General features: G+C 47.3%; 1 protein-coding gene across 1 annotated transcript in view; it reads right to left on the reverse strand.

Moving 5' to 3' along the window:
• LOC103803097 (collagen alpha-1(V) chain-like) overlaps positions 1 to 21268 on the reverse strand; it is a 146386-nt gene extending 125118 nt beyond the window's left edge. Inside the window, 1 exon segment of the mRNA XM_009075634.1 lies at positions 21169 to 21268. Within this exon segment, the coding sequence (XP_009073882.1) occupies positions 21169 to 21268 (100 nt within the window).
• Between the last annotated feature and the right edge of the window lie 77 nt (positions 21269 to 21345).

Genomic DNA, 21345 nt, shown 5'->3' on the forward strand with positions numbered 1-21345 from the left:
TTACAAGGTGACTTGTACTTGGAGTGTTCTTGGAAATATCTGCTGCACTTCAGAGCTGAGATGTCATTTCAGGTCTTGCATTATCCACGAAGGAGAACCCAAACCCAAAGATAGCATCTAAATTGAAATATGCTACTATAAAAGCTCCCAAGAAATAGCCAAGATACTCATCCAAAAAGCTTTCCCAGGACTCAAACCAACACTGGCCCAGACAAATGTTTACATAATTATTCACATGGGTTTGTTTTAAATAAAGAGCCTTTTATTATCATTACTTTGGCATCAAACATCTAATTAGAGGCCAATGACAGTTCTAAAAAATCACAGAGTTTTTCCTTGTCAGTGCTGCTAGGAGAAGTGGGACTTGAGTGATGGGTAGAGCTGGCCCTGCCCTCCTGCTTCCCCTGGGAAAACCAGAACTTAAGGGGCTTGGACAGGAGGTGTTGGAGGAAGGATGGATGTCTTCTAATCTCTGCCTCTGGCTCAGCACGTGCTGGGAAGGGGAAAATTGATGGGCAAAGGGGAAGAGGTGTCCTGGCAGAAATGCCCACTCAGAGCTGGTTCTTGTGCTCTCACCCTGAAATAAGCATTTTTATGCTTCTCTGCTTTCCACATCTCAGCTTTTGGGGCTATGTTTCCCTGAATCCATGCAGGTTAACCAAGGTGGACCTCAACTCTCAAGTCCTACTGTAGCATATAAACACAATGTGGCTAAAAGTGAGCAAGCTAAATTCCTACCAAGGCCCTTATGGTGGTCTCAACTGAGAGCAAATATGTGCACGACCCAGTTTTAAGCTGAGGTTTCAAAGTCAACTGAAGAAGTGGAAGCTAAGAAAACCCAGTCTGGCCTTGCAGCAAGAAACAACCAAGAGATTGGTTCAGAGCCACCTCTGTGCACACTTTCAGCTCCCACTGATGGAGATCCCTGGGGCTCCTCTCATCAATCCAATTATTAAAATTGCCTCTTTGCATTGCTGGAAAGAGATCAAACTGGTGACACCACCTCCAGCTTCTCAGGTGCCTCTGGGGACCACACTTCAACAGGGAGCACAGCAGAGCAGTGACAGCAGAGGACAAGCTGAAGGAGCAATAGATCTGCTGGTCTGCAGCTCATCTCCTGCCAGGACACTCTTCCTTCTGGGCATTTTTCCTACAGTAGCTTTGTTCAGTAGCTGTAAATATCCCTAAATCATGTCTTTCAGGACTTCCCTGCATGAACCCTTTTCTCTGTGACCTGGCTCAGACACTGATCTCTCCAATTCACCAATCTGAGCAGAGCTCAGATTGTCCATCTCACTCCCCCACACCATGCCATGAGCTGATATCCAGCAGTGGATGACTGAAATACATAATCACTTGCTAAATATCCTATCCCTTCTCTTTGCTCATGGTTTTATGGTGCTCCTGAGGCCTTTGGAGGTGGGATTCAACTGACTGAAAGCAATGCAATCCATCAGAGCTTGGCTGGGAAGGAAGCAAAATGAAGCTGTCTAAGGTCATAAGCTAAGCTAGAAGTGTCATGGTTTAACCTCAGCCAGCAACCAAGTAAGAAATTCCTTATCCAACCTGTTGGTATTTCCACCCCCAGGACAGATGGGAAGAAGGGAAGAAGAGAGCAAATGCTGTGTTAGAAGCTGTTACATTCCCAGTGAGATCTGGTACCTCACTGCTGGTTGCTTGATCAAACACAAGTCGCTGTGCAAGGTGTTCCTGGGAGCCTGATGGGAAGGTGATCCTCTATTTTGCATTCCCAGGGAGAACCTGAATCACTCCAAACTCACTTAACTCAAACAAGAAAGCAATTAGTGCTCCCTCCTAGCAAAGAGGCAGAGAATAAATATCAGCTAACCTTGCCATGAACCAGCCCCAAAGCACCAATAAAGAGATATGAAAATAGATATTCCTTTACTGATTCCTTTCCAGCTAATGCATGGAAGCAATGGAAGATTTCCTCATGCAATATTCAGCTGCTGTGGTGACCAGTGTCCCAGTTCTTTCTGCAGGTAAGGAAAGGACTTGATTTCAACAGCTCTGTCTCCAGGACAGATTTTCTTGGTCTGTAAGCCAAAAAAAACCTTGAATCTGGGAGACATTGATTCCAGTCTAGAGCTTATTTTCCCTTGCCTGGAACTGGCCCATGGCATGACCTGTTTTAATAACCATACCTGGAGGTTTAAAGAGCTCGATCACACCTTACAGTCAGGCTGCAATATCAGCAGACTACTCTATATACAGCAATTTTTAGCATATATAGGATTATAATGACACATTTTGTATCCTGACTATAAATACACTCCAAGTACTTCCAGCAAATTATACTTTTGGCTCCTTAACTGCAAGTAGCTAAGTTAGATGATGTTGACAAAGGAGCTTGGCAGAGGGATGAGGTGCTTGGCACAACCACTGGGCAAGCACCACTGTGGGAGATGGTCAGATCCTGAACCCCTCAAACCACCATCACCTGCTCCTGACAGGCAGGAATGAATAAAGCATCAAACAGTGTGATATAAGGGCTGGCACATACACACTCCTGCCAAAGGGGATCAGTGGGATTGACATGGGGTTCTGGGCAACCTGGGCTAGTGGGAGGTGTCCCTATTTATGGCCAGGGGTGGAACAAGATGAGCTTTAAGGTCCTTCCAACCCAAACCAGTCTGTGGCTATGAGTTCTGCAGAGCAACGTGGCCCAACCTTTGCATATCCAGCAGCAATTTCCACCATATGTTCTCAGCATTTTAAGTCATGGTCCATGAACAGGAGAAGGAAGCCCAGCCAGATATTGTCCCCTTCACTGCAGGTTTCTCCCTCCCAGGCTGCCAATGAACCTGTTCTTCAGGTTGGAGTTCATGCAGTGCATTAAACTCAAGAGTTTGAGAAATTTACAGTACCAACAATGAAGGAGGAGGACACATGGGGACTGTGGGTATAAAGTATGATGGGTCATCCAGATCTGAGCTGGCTTGGAGCTCTACCAGAAGGCAGATACAACAGCAAACATGAAACAATGTCTTGGTGCTGCTTTAGAAGATCAAAGAAAGCAAATTGAGTCTGACTGCCAGTAGTGAAAAGCAATTTTGATCCCAAATACAGACTCTGCCTTACGTGTCAGACTAAAACCAGAAGGCAGAGATGTTGAAAGATAAACTTCACTGCAGAGTCCCTCTCCTGATATCCCTCAGCCTAAAATAGTGCCAGATGTGAAAAGGAATTCACCACTTTATCACAGAAAAAAATATTTCTCAACTAGTTCTGAATTTCCAGGGCACAAACCACAGACAACTCTCGAGATGCTCCATTTAATGCCAGGGAAGGGCCCAAGAGGAACACCTTGATACACTGCCCCCTATAAAATGGGTATTTTTGATTTCAGTTTGATTTTTGCTAGCACTGAAGAACCAGTTTTCCATCAGACAACTCAGTTCTCTAAAGGGAAACAACTGAACTCCAGCTCTGTAAATCAAAGTGCTTAGCAGAGGTGAGGTTTGCTGCAGGAGCCTTGCAGTGCCATATGCTCCCAACATAACTCTTCCAGGCCCTATTCCCACTGAGGAATTGTATATTGCTTTGCTTTCAAACAAGCCCAATATGTTGAGGGGCAATGTCCTTAATAAGGTGATGAGACTGGCAGAATCTGTCCCTAAGAGATGGGGAATCAACACCCAAGTTTATGTAAAAACACAGCACAACAAACATTCAGTTCCATGGTGCTGAGCAATGAAATCACAGTACAGAGATACAATGAACAAGATCAACCTCAGGCACCTCTAGCAGCAAAGCTCCAAGGGTGAGAGAGTGGCTCCAGCACCTTCCTGAGAGCCATTTGGCTTCAAAGGATCAATCCCACATAGCTGGACTGAATGGAGATTGGTATTGATGTGCCCCAGCAGAGCTCACATCATTCTCACCCTTCCAAAGGGGGTAAAAATGCAGCAGGTGAAAACAGATGAGTAAAAAGCAGCAAAGAAATCAATGCCCTGACATGTTAACCACTTCTTAAACTATTCTCTCTGTAGCACAAGACATTTACCTTGACGTTATCCCGTCATTTGTTTTAAAGGATCACAACATTTCTTGTTCAATTTGGTTCCTGTCATTACCATAAGCAGGATAACAACACCAGTGGCCTTGAGTGAGGTCACAGGGGTCAGGAGAGATGAAGAGACAATTCATCTCCAGCTCTGACCATCAGACCATACTTGACCAACCAATGAACTTCCTCTTAATCACTTGTGTTAGACATTAAGTGGCAATTAAACATGTGCTTTACAAGCCTTAAACTGGGAGGTTTCTCAGCCACTGCTACACAGTCCCAAATGCATCATAACCTTCCTCCTGAGCACATGCACCAGCACCTGCCTCAGCTCCCAAGTCATCCAGCAGATCCCTGTGTATAGGCATGTCAGTCATTCCATGAGGATGACCAGCAACTTGTCCTATTGCCCTTTGACAGCTTTTAACCTGCCCCCAAGCTGTTCTGAGTAGCCAAGCTCACAGGGCAGGAATCTGCTCCCACATTAGCCACACAAAGCAGCTGGTGGTCACCTCCATCCATGCTGAGCCCAAAACTGCCTGTGACAAACTCATCCTCAGGTCCTTTTCTCCTCCTGCTCCTGTAACCCATCTCAAAGAGGTTTTTACTTTAGAAAGCACCATGGTTTAACAGGATATGACACTCAAATACAGCATCAACCAAGTAAAGGCTCTAACCAATGAAAGGGATGGACAGGATGCTCTGCAAGGACAGAGCACTGTGGGACATGGTTTGGTGATGTGCTGGGTTAACCTCAATGATCTTAGAGGTCTTTTCCTACCTAAGTGATTCTCTGACAGCTGATTCCAAGATGAATTTGGAACTACAGCCAGTCCCCAGCACATCCAGGAGCCATCACAGGTACCAGCCCAAGGCAGCAGCACAGGCAGCTCAGGAGGTGACAGCAGAGGGAAGAAGAGGCATTAATTTGGCAGGGGATGAAGCTGGATCTGTTCCACAGAAGGTGGCTGACAGGCCCAGCAGCAGGATGGCTGTGGATCAGAAAGGCAGTTAGGTGGCTGAGGGATACTGCTCCAGCCTGCACTCCAGGGTGGTCGCTGAAAGCAGAGCTGGAAATGCTTTCCCAGCTAAGCCTGTGCCTGGGCAGGGGCCAGGGCTTTGATCAGCAGCAAAAGAGGAATTTTTCAGTAATGAGATATTGATGAGGTGGGAAAACAGCTCAGCTGTGCATGAAGCAGGTACCACAGAGCAGACCTTTGTGTTGTGTAAAGCAGCATCCCCAGCAGAAGGGGCAATGCAGTGGAGGGAAAAATCCCTCCCATAGAGCAAAGCCTCAGCACATGACAGTTGGCACATGGGAAGTTGTCAGGTCCTTTGTTTGGACGGGATCCTTGCAAAGCAGCCAGCCAGGATGAATGGAGATGCCACTGAGCAGGAATATTTTGCATGCAATGATGACAGCAGCATGAAAATACCCAGAGAGGCAGGAATTTGAGGGAGGCACACAAATAGCTGCCAGCATTAGGCAAAAGCAGATGGAATGATAATCCGAACTATAAGTGTGCAATCCCATCCCAGAGAAGCCTTCCAGCATGCAAGCAGGAAATATTTGGGCAAGTTTGGAGTCTTGCAATTAAAGTTCCTTCCAAAGAGAGAAGACTTGTGCGAGCTGGGGATGCACAGGTAGAAAGGGAGCTGCAAAACTTGACAAAAAAAACCTTCCTCCCTGCAGCAAAAAAAAAAATAAATGAAGGGTCAAAGGGAAAAAAAATCCAAGCAGGATCAAGTCTAATTAAAGGAGCAAGAATAAGTGACAGCTACAAAAAGGCAGGGGCTATTTTCATACAGAGCAAAGGGTCGCTGGCACATATTTGTAGAGCCCCAAACCCCCAGAAGGCAGGGAGAAAAGAGCTCCTTTGTGAGAGGGATGGGGAAGCATGGGAACCAGGGAGCCCTGGGGTAGCTCAGAGGCATTACTGTACTTAGCACAAAAGAGAGGAACAATAGAGGGCAAAAGGAGATGGGGCTGTTTATTTTGCTGGGTATGGTAGGCCAGGGAGGGCTCCCAGAGCCTTAGGAGAGACACTGGAAGAAATGACCACTGAGGAAGAGAAAGTCTGAGCCCAGCTAAGAGCCTGAGGGACTTGAGGAATGGTAGGTTAAAAATGAACAATCTGAAATTAGGCACAGTTAGGAAGCCTCTGATAACAGCTATTTCCCTAGGGAAATGGCAAATAGGGAGCGTTAAATAATTGCTGCAAGGTCTTCTGGAAAAAGGACTAAAGGTGTCACAAATGCAAAGGGTTTTTCGAAGGAAGTATCCAGAAAAACCCCTGCAAGGCCAAGCTCATTTTGTAAGAAGCAAAACAGGGTGAAAATAAACAGTTGAAAATACAGGCAGAGTTATTGTTCCTAGGAAGCCTCTGAGCTCTGCCTCTGACACAGGGCTGCACCAAATACCAAGTAACTCCCTGGAGCTCTGCAGAGTTCCCAGAACCAGGACAGCCAGGAGGCAAACACATCTCAGGAGTCAAACAGCAGCAAGCAAGAATTTTCCCTTACTGCTTCTACTGCTTCCAAAGGACTGTCTTACTCCAAAATGTGCTGAGAGCTTTCAGTCAGAGCTTCTTTAAGTTGAAATTCAGCCCTTCACTGCCCTAACTTGGGCTCCCCAAATCCAGTGCTCATCCCTGGAGCTCTGCCAGCATCTGACTAGAGCAACTTCCCTACAGCTTTGCCCAATTTCTACAATCACAGAATGTTTGACATAGAATTATAGACTACCAGGTTGGAAGGGACCACAAGGATCATCTGATCCAATCTTTTTTGATGAAACAAGTTGAAGGAGAAGAAATTCAGGCTAGGTATTAGGAAGAAGTTTCTCCTGTGAGAGTGGTGAGACACTGGCACAGGTTGCCCAGGGAGGCTGTGGATGCCCCAAACCCGGCAGTGCTCAAAGTCAGGTTGGATATAGCCTTGAGCAACCTGCTCTGGTGGGAGGTTTTTCTCTGCCCAGGGCAGTGGTTGGGTCTGGATGATCTCCAAGCTCCATTCCAACCTCTAAAATTCTATGCCTATCCCCAAAGAGCCTGAGAACTTCTCAAGACATTTGTGCAAATAATAAACCCACACCATCACTTTCTTATAGCTAAAGAAGGGCAAAAGATTAAGGGCAGATCCAGAGCTCCCTGGGGTGCAGTGAGATGTCAGGGCACCAACACTGCAGGACAACATCAAGGCCCTTCCCAAGGAAGCTACTGCGTTCCTGCCATGCACAGCAGAGAAGAAATCCAAGACAAAGCTCATCTTCCCCCCACCAGACATCCCTCCCTACCTAGCCCAAACTCAGTTTTTCCCCATGAAACTAATCCTGCTGCAAATGCAGATCTTGACACTGCTTTGGGGTCACAGCTTAGTGGTTGAATTTCAACTCCTGGAGGCTCCTGCTATGGCTTGTGCAGCTTCAGTGGTGAAACTGAGACAAGAATCACTCTGTCACTTCAAGTCTGGGAGTAATTAATTTCATTGAGTTTGACATTTGAAATAAATGAAGGAAGGAACATGCTTCCACCATCTGGAGAAGTGCTTGCTGACACTTCCAATCATTTGTGCAGCCACTCATGAATGTGGAGAAGTAATGTTTGGTATTTTTACAGAGAGAGAGGGAAGGTAAATGACACATCAAGGCATCAATCCCTGCAGACAAGTAGAGCTCCCACAGATGAGCAAAAGGCACATTGAGCCATCAAAGTAGCCAAATGAGGGAAGAAAATATCTGGGAAACTGGAGACAAGGCAAATGCTGAGTTATCAGTATATTTTAGGAAGGCTGATTTATACATGGAACATGCTTGATATTCTCTCCATCACTAAAATAAGCAATATCTGATGAACTTTGTGCTAGGGATAGCAATAGCTTCAGAGCATTTGCTATGCCTCATTCTAACTCACGGGGAGCTCAGACTTTTCATAGCTACAGGAAAACTAGTTCTGTCCTTAAAGTGCCAAGAGGTCACTTCCAGTATGCTCCTCTTCCCCTCGTTAGCATGCTGAGATATCTATCCCAGAGCAAGGAGAAGGGAGGAGAATTTCCCTTAGCCATTAAACAGACATCCTAGAAAAATACACAAGCTGCAAGCAGGACTCAAACCCATGAGTGTTTGGAAAGGACTCTGCCCTTTTCCAGTGCCATCCTGATTCCTCCTGCCTGTTCCTGTCCAAAACCATCAGGACATGTGTGCAGACAAGTTCCACTTCAAGTCCATTGCTACATGTATGGATCATAGAATAAGTCATATAAAAACCAGGATAGTACAGCTCAGATTCACTGTGGCAGTTCAAAGCAGCTCCTGCCCTGCATCCATCTCCTCCTCTGCTTGCTCTGGGAGGGATTCTAGGTGACAAGACACATTTGAGCAAGGCAGCAGAGTTGCTCTCAGTCCAACCTCACCTCAACCACTGCCTTCCAACTGCTGAGCCATCATTTGGATAGACCCATCACTTCCAGGGGCACAGATGAGGCTGGTCCAGAGCAGCTTATTTCACCTCCCAAGTTCCCCAATGATTACTCTTCACTAGGTTTTACTTCCTACCAGATTTTTCCACATGATTTAATCCTGTGTGAACTGACATTGCACAGGCACATCCTACCTGCACCAACACTCCCTCCACTATCACTCATGCCTCCCTAAACCAGGAAGGACAGTGTCAGGACAGAAATATTCCCCCAAATAAATTTCTTGGGGCACATCTGCAGCTTTTGACACTGAGCAGAGAACTCACTTCAGTCCCACAATTCCTCTCATCTCCCACATCTATTTTCAGCCTTTTCATTGCCTAAAATCTCCTGTGAGTTTGGGCATTTTGCCACCACCAGAAAAATAACAGACCTAACCCCACAAACCCCAACAGGGACAGGTATATGGGGCCCCAAGTCCCACCAGGATTCCTGAGCTAATGTGGCAGATTTCACTCCCCCCAAAGCAGATGTTTCAGTTTCATCCATAAAAAGCTTAATCCCAGGCCACAAATTGGGCAGCTCAGCTGCAGCAGCAGAGCCTCAGCTATTTCCAGGCTTGCAGGGCTTGAGCTCCTTTTAGCAGCTCTGCTGTTGGTTATTTGGGATGAATGTCCCCAGGGCAAGGAGGGCCCCGGTTTGTCTGGCCAAGGCTTTGGGGAATGGAGCTGCAGGGAGAGAAGAACACACTGGGTTGCTCAGTTTGAATGTGCAGAACATCTTTAACTCATGTTCTGACTCTGTTTCTGAGCATCCCAAAGTTTATTGGTGTGGATTTTTAAGTGCCTTCAAATGTACATTATTCTCTGATTCTATAAAGGAGGAAGCCAAAGCTCTTTATGGCTGTTTCCACACCCAAACCAAGCTCTAGTTTTGGTGCTGGTTGATATTTCATAGGGAAAAGTTGAATCAGCTTGTTATCCATGCCTATTCCCCAGTGCCGTAAGAAATCCCATTGCATTTTCCTACACTGAATCCCAACCAGGACTGTAAAATGCTGCATAAACAGCCCCAAAAAATGCAGATCTGTGGGCAGTGAAGGCAGCAAGTCAAAGGCTGTGGTAGAGAGAACTGAAGGGTGGTTTTGTGATTCAGGCCTGATGATGCTGTGCTACTTCACTGCCTAAACTCCCAAAGTCAACAGGAGTCTGATCCCAGCCCTGTGTCCACCCACAGCTCCACGTAGACAGACTCCTGCAACAGGCCAGTGCTGCAAGAGCCTGAATCATAGCCAAGGAGCAAAGAATCCCATCTCTGCTCAGCCACAGGGCTCTGGGCCAGGGCAAAATTCAGTGCAAAAGATCAAAGGGTCAGACAAAACTCCTGGCCCGTGCACAGGGATGATTTTCTTAGAATAACAGAATCACTGAGGTTGGAAAAGACCTTTAAGATAGAATCATAGAATCATCAAGATTGAAGAAAACCTCTAAGATCATCAAGCCCAACCATTAACCTGTCACTGCTGGAACCCCTAAACCATATCCCTCCAGTGCCAGATCCAGATGCCTCTATAAACACTTCCAGGGATGGTGACTCCACCACCTCCATTCCTCCATCCACCTCCCTGGTGGTGGAATCCAAATCCAACCCCTTGGTGCAGAAGAATTCCCAACACAGGGCCCATGGCTGTGTTTGGAGTCAGGGGCCAAAGCTCCACATCCCTCATATCCTTGGTCACAACTGTCAGCCAAAGGCTCTCCCATGTAAGGAGTAAAGGGCTGATCCTGCCTGGTGCTTCACTCTGCTCCCAGAGAGCATCTCACAGTCAGACCCTGTCGGGGGAATGTCTGTGGTTGGAAAAGAAAGAGATAGTGAGGCCCAGAAGAAGACACAACCCTTGGAGCTGGCAGCAGGGCTCAGTGTGCCTTGCTGCCTTTCCTATACATAGGCTGGAAGACAACAGCCTCCAGCACATAAAGGCTCCACTGCTTCCTGATATAGCTCCTTAATTACAGAGCACTGGGAAAATTGCTGTTTCCCCATCAGATATGGCCCTTATTGTTTTGCTGTCGTGCATCCTGCAGGGACTGAAGTTTAAAAAAGCAAGAGCTGGAGCCAGTTGAGGTCTGGTTGCTCCTCCCATCCCAACTCCTGAGGGCAGCAGGGACAGCAGCATCCAACAGCTGCAGAGACACAGATTGTTTTAATTTACATATTTGAGAGAGGCAGAGAGAGGCACTTTCTCCCCTAGTGTACAAGACGTGATAATATGCCTCTCCCAACCCCTGCAACCCTCTGCAAGGGAACATTCCTAGCAGTTTTCCGATAGGAACAGTCGCCAGTGAGTGCCAAAGGCAGAGACCAGGATAAAAGGAGCTTCCCCCTCCCACCCTTGCGTGGCTGTTGGAGCACAGGCACCATCAGGGGGTTGGTGGTGACCTGCCCTCCCTGTGGCACAGAGCAGGATGCCCCACAGGCTGCAGACAAACATCAGTCCTGTCAAGACAAGCATTTGCAGCCCAGAACTCCAGGACAGTAGTCCTGAGTCTCCAAGGAATCAACAGCTTCCCAAGATGATTTAGGCTTGAGAAGAGGTTCAGGGGTGACCTCATGGCTCTCTACAACTACCTGAAAGGGTTGGTGAGAGGTGGGGGATGATCTCCTACCAAGGCTGCAAGGAGAGGACTAGAGGACACAGGAGATGTTAGGAAAAATGTTTTCCTGTCAGGGTGTTCAGGCAGTGGAATATTGCCCAGGGAGGTGGTGGAGTCACCACTCCCCTAGAGGTGTTTAAGAGGCATCTGAATCTGGCACTGGAGGATATAGTTGAGGGGTTACAACAGTGACAAATTAATGGTTGGACTTGATGATCCTAGAGGTCTCTTGCAACCTTGATGACTCTGTTGAGACACTGAGTAATAGCCTCCAGACAGATGCTGCACTCAGAGGATGAACAGCCTCAGATCTTCCAGGGAAAACCCTCCAAGGGGCAAGTCCAGTGAGGCTCCTGCCCTGCAGCAGGATTATCCCATGTGCAGGCCCCCATGGAGTCACACAGCAGCAACACAGAGCAGGTCTGCTGGGCCCAGACGTCTCACATTGTCTGTCAGAAGCCAAACATACCTACCACCCACCTCAGCCAGCTGCAGGAATCTTTAGCTTCCATGAAATCCCAACACAAGAGCTACAGACACAACCCCTCACCCCACAGCCAGGCACAGTCCTCCCATGCACATAAGTTATAAGCCATCAGCTTCTGCCTGGCTACAGCCCCCACTCAGCATCACACTATTATCACACTGTCAGGTCCCTTCCAACCCAAACCATTCCATGGTGCTATTGCATCATCAGCAAATGAGTCCCATTTCCCAGTTATTTGATATCAACTGGAATTTGTGTTGGATTTTTGGCCACCTCAGATCAAAGCTGTGCTGGGAAATTCATTTGCAAGCTGTTTATGGAAATGATGTTGGATTAGGTGGGCAAGAAAAATAGCTGGTTTAATTTTCTACTCAAGGTGTAGGAAAAATCAAGATTCTAGAGCTTTAGCTGTTTTTCAGAGAAATATCTGTTTTCCACCAGAAAAGTGACTGCAGGACAGAAAAATCCAGTGGCTGGAAACCAAAAATGTAAATCTTCCTATGTACTTGCTCTCAGGTTTCACATTGTGCCAAAACACCAATGGAATGCCAGACAAAATGCAGGATCTGTCACAGCACACCACGATCTCAAATGCTCTCTGAAAGTTTCCTTTCCAGGACAGAGAAAAGCAATTAGCCAAAATGCTGATAAGCCCTCGAGGAGGGTGTTGGAGCCATGGGAAAAGGAAACCCACAGGTGAAGGAGCTCAGGAGGCAGAAAAACTCCACCCCACTAAGAAAGCATTAACAGCTCCTGAAGTGGCTTCTGTGCTCAGGCCACCACTGCAGTTTTATGGAAATGACAGTGTCAATGAAAGGAAAAAGCCTTGGCCAGGTCCCCATCCCTGTCCATCCCACCCACTTGGCACACACAACCCCCCCAAGCTCTCCACCCCTTCCACACGTGCAACCCACAAGCCACACAGCCCTTTGCAGCTCTGTGCCAGAGTGGTTAGGCAGTGCCTGGGGCTTGTTGAATCAAGAGTACAGGCAGGAAATTAAAAAAAGCTTAATTTGTAAATGGACATTTACTAGGGCCAGGGCAGGGCATGGACCCATCCTTAGCTTCAGACATTGTGTGTCACCAACCTGCTCCTGCCCCTGGAATGGTGCAGGGACAGTGGAACCTCAGGGACACTCAGCACTCAGGTGCTCCCATTGTCTCACCAGGATTTCAAGAGATAATCAGAGAATCATGGAATGGTTTGGGTTGGTAGAACTTTGAAGCTCATCTGGTTCCACCCCCTGCCATGAGCAGGGACACCTTCCACCAGCCCAGGTTGCTCCAAGCTCCATCCAACCTGGAACACTCCCAGGGATGGAGCAGCCACAGCTTCTCTGGGCAACCTGTGCCAGTGCCTCAGCACCCTCACAGCCCAGCCAAGAATCCCAGTATCCAATCTAAACCTACTCTCTTCCTCCTTGTCCAAAGTCCCTCTGCAGTTCTCTTGTAGCCCCTTTAGAGACTGGAAGGTGCTCTAAGGTCTAAGCAGCAACACAGAGCAGTTCTGCTGGGCCCAGACATCTCCCACTGCCTGTCAGCAGCCAAATACACCTACCACCCACCTCACCACTGGGTATATAACAACGCTGAGAACAAGAGCTCCCAACCCTACTCCTCCTTGTCCAAAGTCCCTCTGCAGTTCTCTTGTAGCCCCTTTAGAGACTGGAAGGTGCTCTAAGGTCTAAGCAGCAACACAGAGCAGTTCTGCTGGGCCCAGACATCTCCCACTGCCTGTCAGCAGCCAAATACACCTACCACCCACCTCACCACTGGGTATATAACAACGCTGAGAACAAGAGCTCCCAACCCTACCAGCTCCAGCTGTTTGTTTCCCAAAAGACCAGCAAGGATCACAATGCTTCCAGAGCACTCCCCCTGATTTTCCAACCAGAGCCTACTGCACCTCCAAGTGCCTCATCCCAGCTCCAGCCTCTTACTGAGTTTTAGGGGCTTGAACACTCCAGCAGATCTCAGCTGAGATTTCCTCTTGTAACTCCCTGAGAGTGCAGTGAAACAGAACAGTTTGGCACCAGCTGAAACACCTCGCTTGGAAGCTCCTTTTTTCCATTTCTCCTGAGCAGAATGACACTTGTATTCACAGTGACTCATCTCCTTGACCTTTCTATTCACTTTGAATGGTGCAAGCTGGAAATAAGGGCATACACACAATGCTTTCATTATTCAGCTGGTGAACTGCAGCCCTTGGACCAAATCTCTCCCCTGCAGCAGACAAGAGCACACAGAGTAGGTATCTCATTCCAGCACATCTAGGATGAACCCCCTCAAACCCAACAAAAATCACACAAACTCACTGCTTGACTCCTATTTGAGGGGTGCAGCTGAGTGAGACACACCAAAAAAATCACTGGGTAAAGCACTGCAGGAGTCCAAAAGATCCTGGGAAACTGGCAGTGTCATCTCCAGGAATTCAGCTGCAATGAATTCTTCCTTAAGTATTGTCTTGGAAACAAAAAAGGGGGTGGAGGGAGGACAGGCAGAGGAGGAGAGGCCAGTGAGGCTCTCTAAGACACATGAGCTCAGCTCCTTCCTGTATATTCTTACTCAGACAAGCTCCAGCTGACAGGCAAAGGAGACACTAAATCTGGTCACTAAACCTGTGAGTAGAGACTCTAGCAGACCCTTTAGTGACCTCTCCTCCCCTGGGATCTTCCTCCAGCAATTCCTTACAGCACTTCCAGCAGAGCTGCCAACTCTCCTGTCCTTTGCAAGTTAGAGCAATGAGGTCCAGAAAGACAAGGGAAGAAAAGGCCTTTTAAAGAGTTTGCTTAAAAGCTGAGCCAGGAAAACACTTATGACTTTACTCTGAAAGAGTTAACACCTCCCTGGCTGCAGATGCACAGCTTGATGCAGGCAGGGATGGCACAGAGTCATCCCAAACTAACAGGGAGATTTAGCTGGATTTAAGGGACGATCATCCAGTCTTCATCAAGCTGAAGGAGAATACAAGTCCCCCAAACATGCACTCTGTCCCTGATGAGGGCAACAGGGTGTCTTGCTCCTTTGGCTGACACTGCCCAGAGCAGTGGAAAGATGTCTCAGCACAGCAAGACTAAGGTTTGGCCTTCACATCTCTTCTCAGTGAATCCAGGGCAGCAGAGCTGGAGCATCAGGCCTGGGAGACTTCCCAACAAATCAAACCTACCCCACAGGGCTGAATGGACTCATTTGCAGAGCTCTCAGCAAACCACACTGGAATTACTTTCTTCCATCAGTAATGTCACCACTCTAAAGCAGGTAAGTGACAGCTTGACAGCAGCTTATCTGATCTCCTGCCCCTGCCCACAGCACAGCTTAGCAGCCAAAGCCCCATGAGGATATCCAGCTTCAGAATCCAGCACTCCATTTGCATCCCTCCACCTTCCAAAGGGTTTTTCTCCCAGCACACTGCAGCATGTGCCTGGCTGCCCAAGAGATTCTTTGCATCACCTTTCCTTTATAGACCTAATCCTTCAAAGCATTGTGAGAGCAGCCAATGTAACACATGCTGAGCTTGTACTCCATGATGAAGCCTCCAAGAAGCCTCCAGACAAAATCCAAATAACCTTCTGGATTTGCTGTGTGAGGCACTAGTGCTGCTCCACAGGAAAACACCATCCCAGGGAGGAAAGGAATTTTCAAGTAGAAAGACCACAACCACTAACATAACCTGAGGCTCAGAGGTGGAAAGACACTCTTGGAACACTTCAGTGTTTGAAAACACATGTCTTGTTGGCATATCAGCAGTGAATTGGTGGTAAAGCAACACCTCAACACTAGGTTCCATGCAGGGAGACAGGATCAGGCCCTAGGGCATGGGAAAAACAGGATCCTAAGGGCTGGGAGAAAATCCTCAGCAGAGGTTAGGAATGAGCACTGTTGGAGGTTGTTCCACTCATCCAACTCCCAAACTATCCTTTTGTTCTCAAGCTTATTACCCAAACTAGCAGAAAAGCTTCACTATTATAAATACATTAACACCATTTTCCTCCTTTGCAAAAATGACATCTCATCCTTGTGAACGCTTCCAGATGATGCTAAGGATCCTGCTGGCTTTTGGAGGGAAAAAGAGCCCAGACTTGGAGTAACCAACCTCAAAAAAAATGCCTTTGCTGGAGCTCCCTCATTTATTTCTTTGAGTCCTACAGATTTTCCAGACACGTCCACAGAGAAACCACCACATCATTTGGAAGGTTCAGTCAGTGCTAGGCTACATTTCAAGAGCCTTGAGACTTGCCAACCCAGTGGCTAATTATACCACGTTGCCAACCCAAGTTTTTTCCATATAACATTAGATTTCAACAAAAAGTTTCCATTCTTTCATGTCTCAGGTTTTTTTCTTTCCTGGTTTTGCTCATTCTTCCCATACTGGTTTTGCTTTGTTTCACACAAAGATTTATTATATTTTTAAGGAGAATTTCCAGCTTGCAAACTCAGTACCTCTTACGTCAGCTCCAATCTTGCTAGTAATGTATCTGATATACAGCAAGGCCAGGCTGGAACTGAAGACTGTCAAAGGAACCTTTCCCAAACAAGCCAGGAGGGCAAAGGAAAGGGAGTGCACTGCCTGGAGAAACAACAGCTGAAGGCATAAATAAAGGCAACAGCAGGAGGCAGAAAAACATGTATTAAAGGTGTGAAGATTGTACTCTGCTGCCTTGGACAGAGATTTGCACCCACAGCCAAACCATGAGGTTGCTGCTCAGGACATCACTGGGCTCTGCAGATGCTCCAAGGAAGAAAAAACTCCAGTAACCAAACTGCTCACTCCAGAAAAGACAAGATCGTGTCCACCTGGGAGGGTTTTCCTTCTGAAAGGATCTCATAAAACCTTCCCAGAAAGCCACCATGACCCTTAGCAGAGAATAAAAACCTATCAACAACTTAGACACCTGCAAGAAGTTTTAGGCATCAGAAGAATTTTTGGACATCAGGAAGAATTTCTACATTGAAAAAGGGCTGTTGGGCACTGGAAGAAATTCTTCCCTGTGAGGTGCTGAGGCACTGGCACAGGCTGCCCAGAGACAGCTGTGGCTGCTCCATCCCTGTGAGTGTTCCCGGACAGCCTGGATGGGGCTTGGAGCAACCTGGGGTAGCAGAACATGTCCCTGCCCATGGCAGGGAGTTGAAACAGGATGATCTTTAAGGTCCCTTCCAATACAAACCATTCTGCAGTTCTGTTTGCTTGTAGAGAGCTCCAGACCCATCTCTGCACCTGCAGCATTTGTTGCCAATCAATAACTTGTGGGGCCTCAGCTCCCTACTTTTCCCTGGTCCTGCCATTCTCCAGATGTATCCACAGGCAACCACACAAACAAATAGTAAACTCACAGATCTCCGTGGTGATACCTTACTTGAGCACATTTTTTACATCACTATCTCCCCAGTGCCCAACTGGCCTGTCCCTGCTTCCCTTCTTCCCTACTTAGAGGTTTGCTGGACCAATTGCTCCTCAATCTGCTCATGTGGAAGCACTCACTGCAGACTTACCATGTTTGCAGTATGATTAGACATCCATCCACCCCTTTGGGAAGGGAAGCACTGCAATTCAGCCCTAGCAGCCACATTGAAGGGGAGAGCACAGAGACTAGGTCAAAGCATCAGGGCATAAGACAACAAGTACCTATTAAAAGCCTTAATGACCAATTTGTTTTCCTCTGCAGTTCAAAACCACTTGAGAGCAAAGAGCAGTTTCTTGGAAAGTACTCCCACAGACTTATTTCTGAAGTCCAGACAAAACTCAGATTGCCTAAAATGCATCTATAAATAGCACCTCACAATGATGCCTCTGCATTAGTGGCATATGCCCAGCAGTGCCTTCTGCTCCTCAGCATCTGCTGCTATGCATTGTCTCATCCTAAAGATATTATCTGTAACTCTGAGCAGGTGTGAGAACACAGACTCTAAGCCTCCTCCCTCAATCCAGGCTGCAGGACAGACAGGGAAACTTTGAGTCACCAAAAAGATGGATAGACAGCACCAGGACCAGAGCACAACTTAGTGTTAGGAACATAGTGCCAAGGGTGATGGGGACATCTATGTCATTAAGGGTCTGCAACTCTAGGACTGTAGCAAAACAAGAGAAAAAGAAAAGCTACTTCAGAAACAAAGCTGTTATCTCCTATGGTTTGCTTGACAAGGTGGTGTTGGGTCAAAGGTTGGACTTGGTGATCCTGGAGGTCATTTCCAGCCTTAATGATTCCATGCTGAGCAGCTCACCCAGTGCAGCTGCTGCAGCCAGACACAGCGAAATGACACTCAAATGAACTCCCTGGGCACCACCAGGAGGTTATGCCCAGGTAAACAAGGCTCCCACCTCCACACCTGCATTGCCCTCCCACAGCACCGAGGTGGGGAGATCACAGCAGGACTCACATTACTGAGTCACCCTCCCAAACTGTGAGCAACCTGGGCTAGGGGAAGGTGTCCCTGCCCATGGCAGGGGTGGGATGAGATGAGCTTTATGCTCCCTTCCAACCCAAACCACTCTGGGATTCTGTAAAATCATGATGCACATTCCCTTTCCAGTCTCTCCTGATTTGTCCTAGGGCAGACTTTATCTGTTAGCACCAGGAGTAACACTAAGACAGTTTGTTTATCAAACTTGCCATTAGAAAGAGGTTTCACACACAAGGATACAACATGAGAGCCAGCAATGCCAGCAGCTGAGTCCTCACTGCTCTCCCTCTTTGGACACCAAAAATCAGCAACTCCTCAGCAGGCTTCGCCTTAAAGCTACCCCTGAAGAGATGAAATGTGAAGATTCCAATCTAAAAATTATTGCCCATTAGCTTTGGAGGGAGCTAACGGAACCAGCTTCTCAACGTGAGTGTGGAACCAGCTCCTGCATCCAGCACAGCTCAGCCCTGCAGGGAGGTGAGGGCAGGAGCAGCCTTCAAACACAACCTCCAAGGGAATGGCCAGGATAGTTTTCATCCTGACCCCAGATTACATGGAAGAATAACACATTACCTCATCCACATGCCTGTGCTGCAGCCCCTGGCCAGGGCATGTCCCCCAGCTGGGGGCTTTGCAGTGACAAATCCCCATTCCAACCTGGCAAGACATTGACAGCATAATCCAGGCTTTACACTGGAAATCAGATCTGCCATCAATTCCAGACTTAGAAAGTCATATTTCTTCTTGTAAAACAATAGCAACACCTTTGATTGGCAAAGTATTAAGAAACCACTTCAAACTGGCTGGATAAAGTGTCTTTTTCTTTTTTTTAAAGCTCATTTAGGTGATGAGGGAAGAGCCAAGAGGAGAAGCAACAGATGGGAACAGAATCCTTCCTAATTTCTAGCTTTTTTATTTCTTTCCAAGGCCATGCCATGTATTCTTATTGCACTTTGCCACTAAAGGAAACTGCTGCATCCAAAAATTTTCACCCAGAAACCTGACTGGATTTTATAGGGAATTAGAAAAGCAGAGAGATTCCAACTTTGTGGGTTAGATTTTTGTGTGACATCATCTGTGAAGAGATGGGAAAATCTGAGCTGGGAGGGTAGTGGTTGGAGGCAGCTCAGTTCATGGTGCTTTGACATTGCTATTTCTCTGTTTTGCTGGAAATCCTCTCTGCAAGGTGCCTTCCCTTTCCTCCGGGAACCACATGGATCTGCTCCTGAAGCTTACAGAAAGAAACTTCACCTCTGCATACAGAGGAACCAACTAAACTGAAACTGAAACAAACTGAGCTGAAATAAACCCAAAGAGAACTTGGAAAGACATTAAAAAAAAGCCATAAGGAGCAGTAGTCAATGCCAGCAGCAGTTCCAATGTGACTCCTCCCTCATCCAAATTATTTGATGTCCTATTAGGCGGCTCATTAGGAAAACTCAAAGCCTTTCACCGCAAGAGTCATTACGCAGAGCAGCACATTGGCCCCACAAAGCTTCTTGCCATTCCTCAGCTCTGGCAGCTGCACCCACAAGGCTTCTAAAAGTTACCTGCTAACTTTAAAAAGGAGTTTAGGCTTATGCCGGAGCTGTCTGAAGGATAGAAACTGACAGGGATATCCCTAAGGATGTTCTGAAGCCATTAAAGCATTAGCACTGCAAAAGCCAAAGGGAAAGTTTGTTATTTTTCCTTTGAAATAAACGACACTGGTAATAATTCAATCTCCAACAGATAAAGTATCCAAACAGCCTAAGCGGCTGCACAAAAGCTGCTCCAGATGAGCTGGTGTCATTCCAGTGCTTTTCTAATGGGAAAACAGCCTAATACTTCTCCAGTACAAACTCCATGGGAGCTCCCACCACCCTTAGTTTTCCCTGCAGTGATGTTCAAGATGTTTTATTCACTGACCAATTGATTTTTCCATCCTGCTCAGCCTTTGCAAGCAACCCATTAGTGCAAGCATTCCTCCTCCACCCACCTTTGCTTCCTTAAGGTCATTTTAAGACTCAGAAATGACAATAATTCACAATCCCACTGCTATATGCAGAATCCCACAAGGCTTTTACCCTGGTAACACTCACACAACTCTAACAAGCACCAGTGGCCAAGGGAAAACCACCTAGAGCACACAAAACTCCAGCAGCAAAGCTGAATCCCAGACCGCTCAGCTCTTCGGGAGCTTCTCAGCTTCTCAAGTTACCCTGCAGAACTCGACTTTAACTTGGGAGATTTCAAAAACTCAGCTTTGGCAAGAAGCCGCTCCACACTCATTCCCCTTGAAATCCGAGACAAACAGCCCTCAGAGCGCCGATGCCTCCAAGTGTCCACTCCAAACTCCACAAACACACAGCAAACTTTTCCCCAAGCCTCCAGCTGCCCTGCTTTAGCGTTTCCCAGCCCAGCCGGGAAAGGCAGACATTTGGGAAGCAGAACTCTGGCAACACACTCTGCAACCCCAAAGGGAAATACAACTATTTCATCCCATTTCTGCGCGAGTCTAAAAAAACCCATGACATTCCAGGGGTTTGCTCTGCTGTTGCACATCTGGAACTTCAGAGCTCTCTCCTGCCACGTTCCCCAGCCCGAATTTTAGGGAGAAACCCCTTGGATTGAGGCTGGGGAAGGGGCAATGAGCTTTGGGGTCCCAAGCGGCTCCAAAGCTTTTGTGTCCCGAGCTCTGGCGCTTTGATGTGCGCAGGGAGAGCAGATTCCTGCGGGACAAAAAACTTTCTTCTCCTCAAGGAGGAGGAACTACGCAAGCCCAGAGGTTTCCAGTCGCCTAAATATATATTCACATATAGATCCACGTCGATATAGAACGAACTAGAGCCTCCAGACACACATCTTGACTTTTCCTCCAGCAAAAGGAGCCTGGCAACAGGCAGCTCCGCTCCAAGAAAGCAAATAAAGAATTGTTTTAAGTTTTTTTTTCCCCCCTTTTACGGGCCCCCTGACAAATGGCATTCAGAAACTAAAAAAAAAACAGGAAATCTTATTGGTGTTTTGTTGGGTTTTTTTTTTTTTTTGCCTTCTTTCTCTTTTCCTGGAATGTAGCGAGCAAAGAAAGACAAATGTTTTGCCCCTCACAAAAGCCCCTTCACTCGTTCCCACACACACACAGTGTCCCCCCTGGACACACAGCACCCACCACCCAGGGATGGGGTGATCAGAGACCCTCTTACCTGCCCGGCCGAGGGACAGGGCACCCAGTAACACCAGTGCAGTGGTTCCCGAGCAGCTCCGTATCCAACTGCGCCTTTTCCACCGCGTGTGCGTATCCATGGTACACAAAAAAACCGGGGACACCCGCACGGGACAAGTCGGGGGGGGAAAAAAAGGGTGCGCAAAAAAAAACCCAA

The sequence above is a fragment of the Acanthisitta chloris genome, unplaced genomic scaffold, assembly GCF_000695815.1.
Source record: "Acanthisitta chloris isolate BGI_N310 unplaced genomic scaffold, ASM69581v1 scaffold2255, whole genome shotgun sequence".
In the NCBI taxonomy this organism is placed as follows: domain Eukaryota; kingdom Metazoa; phylum Chordata; class Aves; order Passeriformes; family Acanthisittidae; genus Acanthisitta; species Acanthisitta chloris.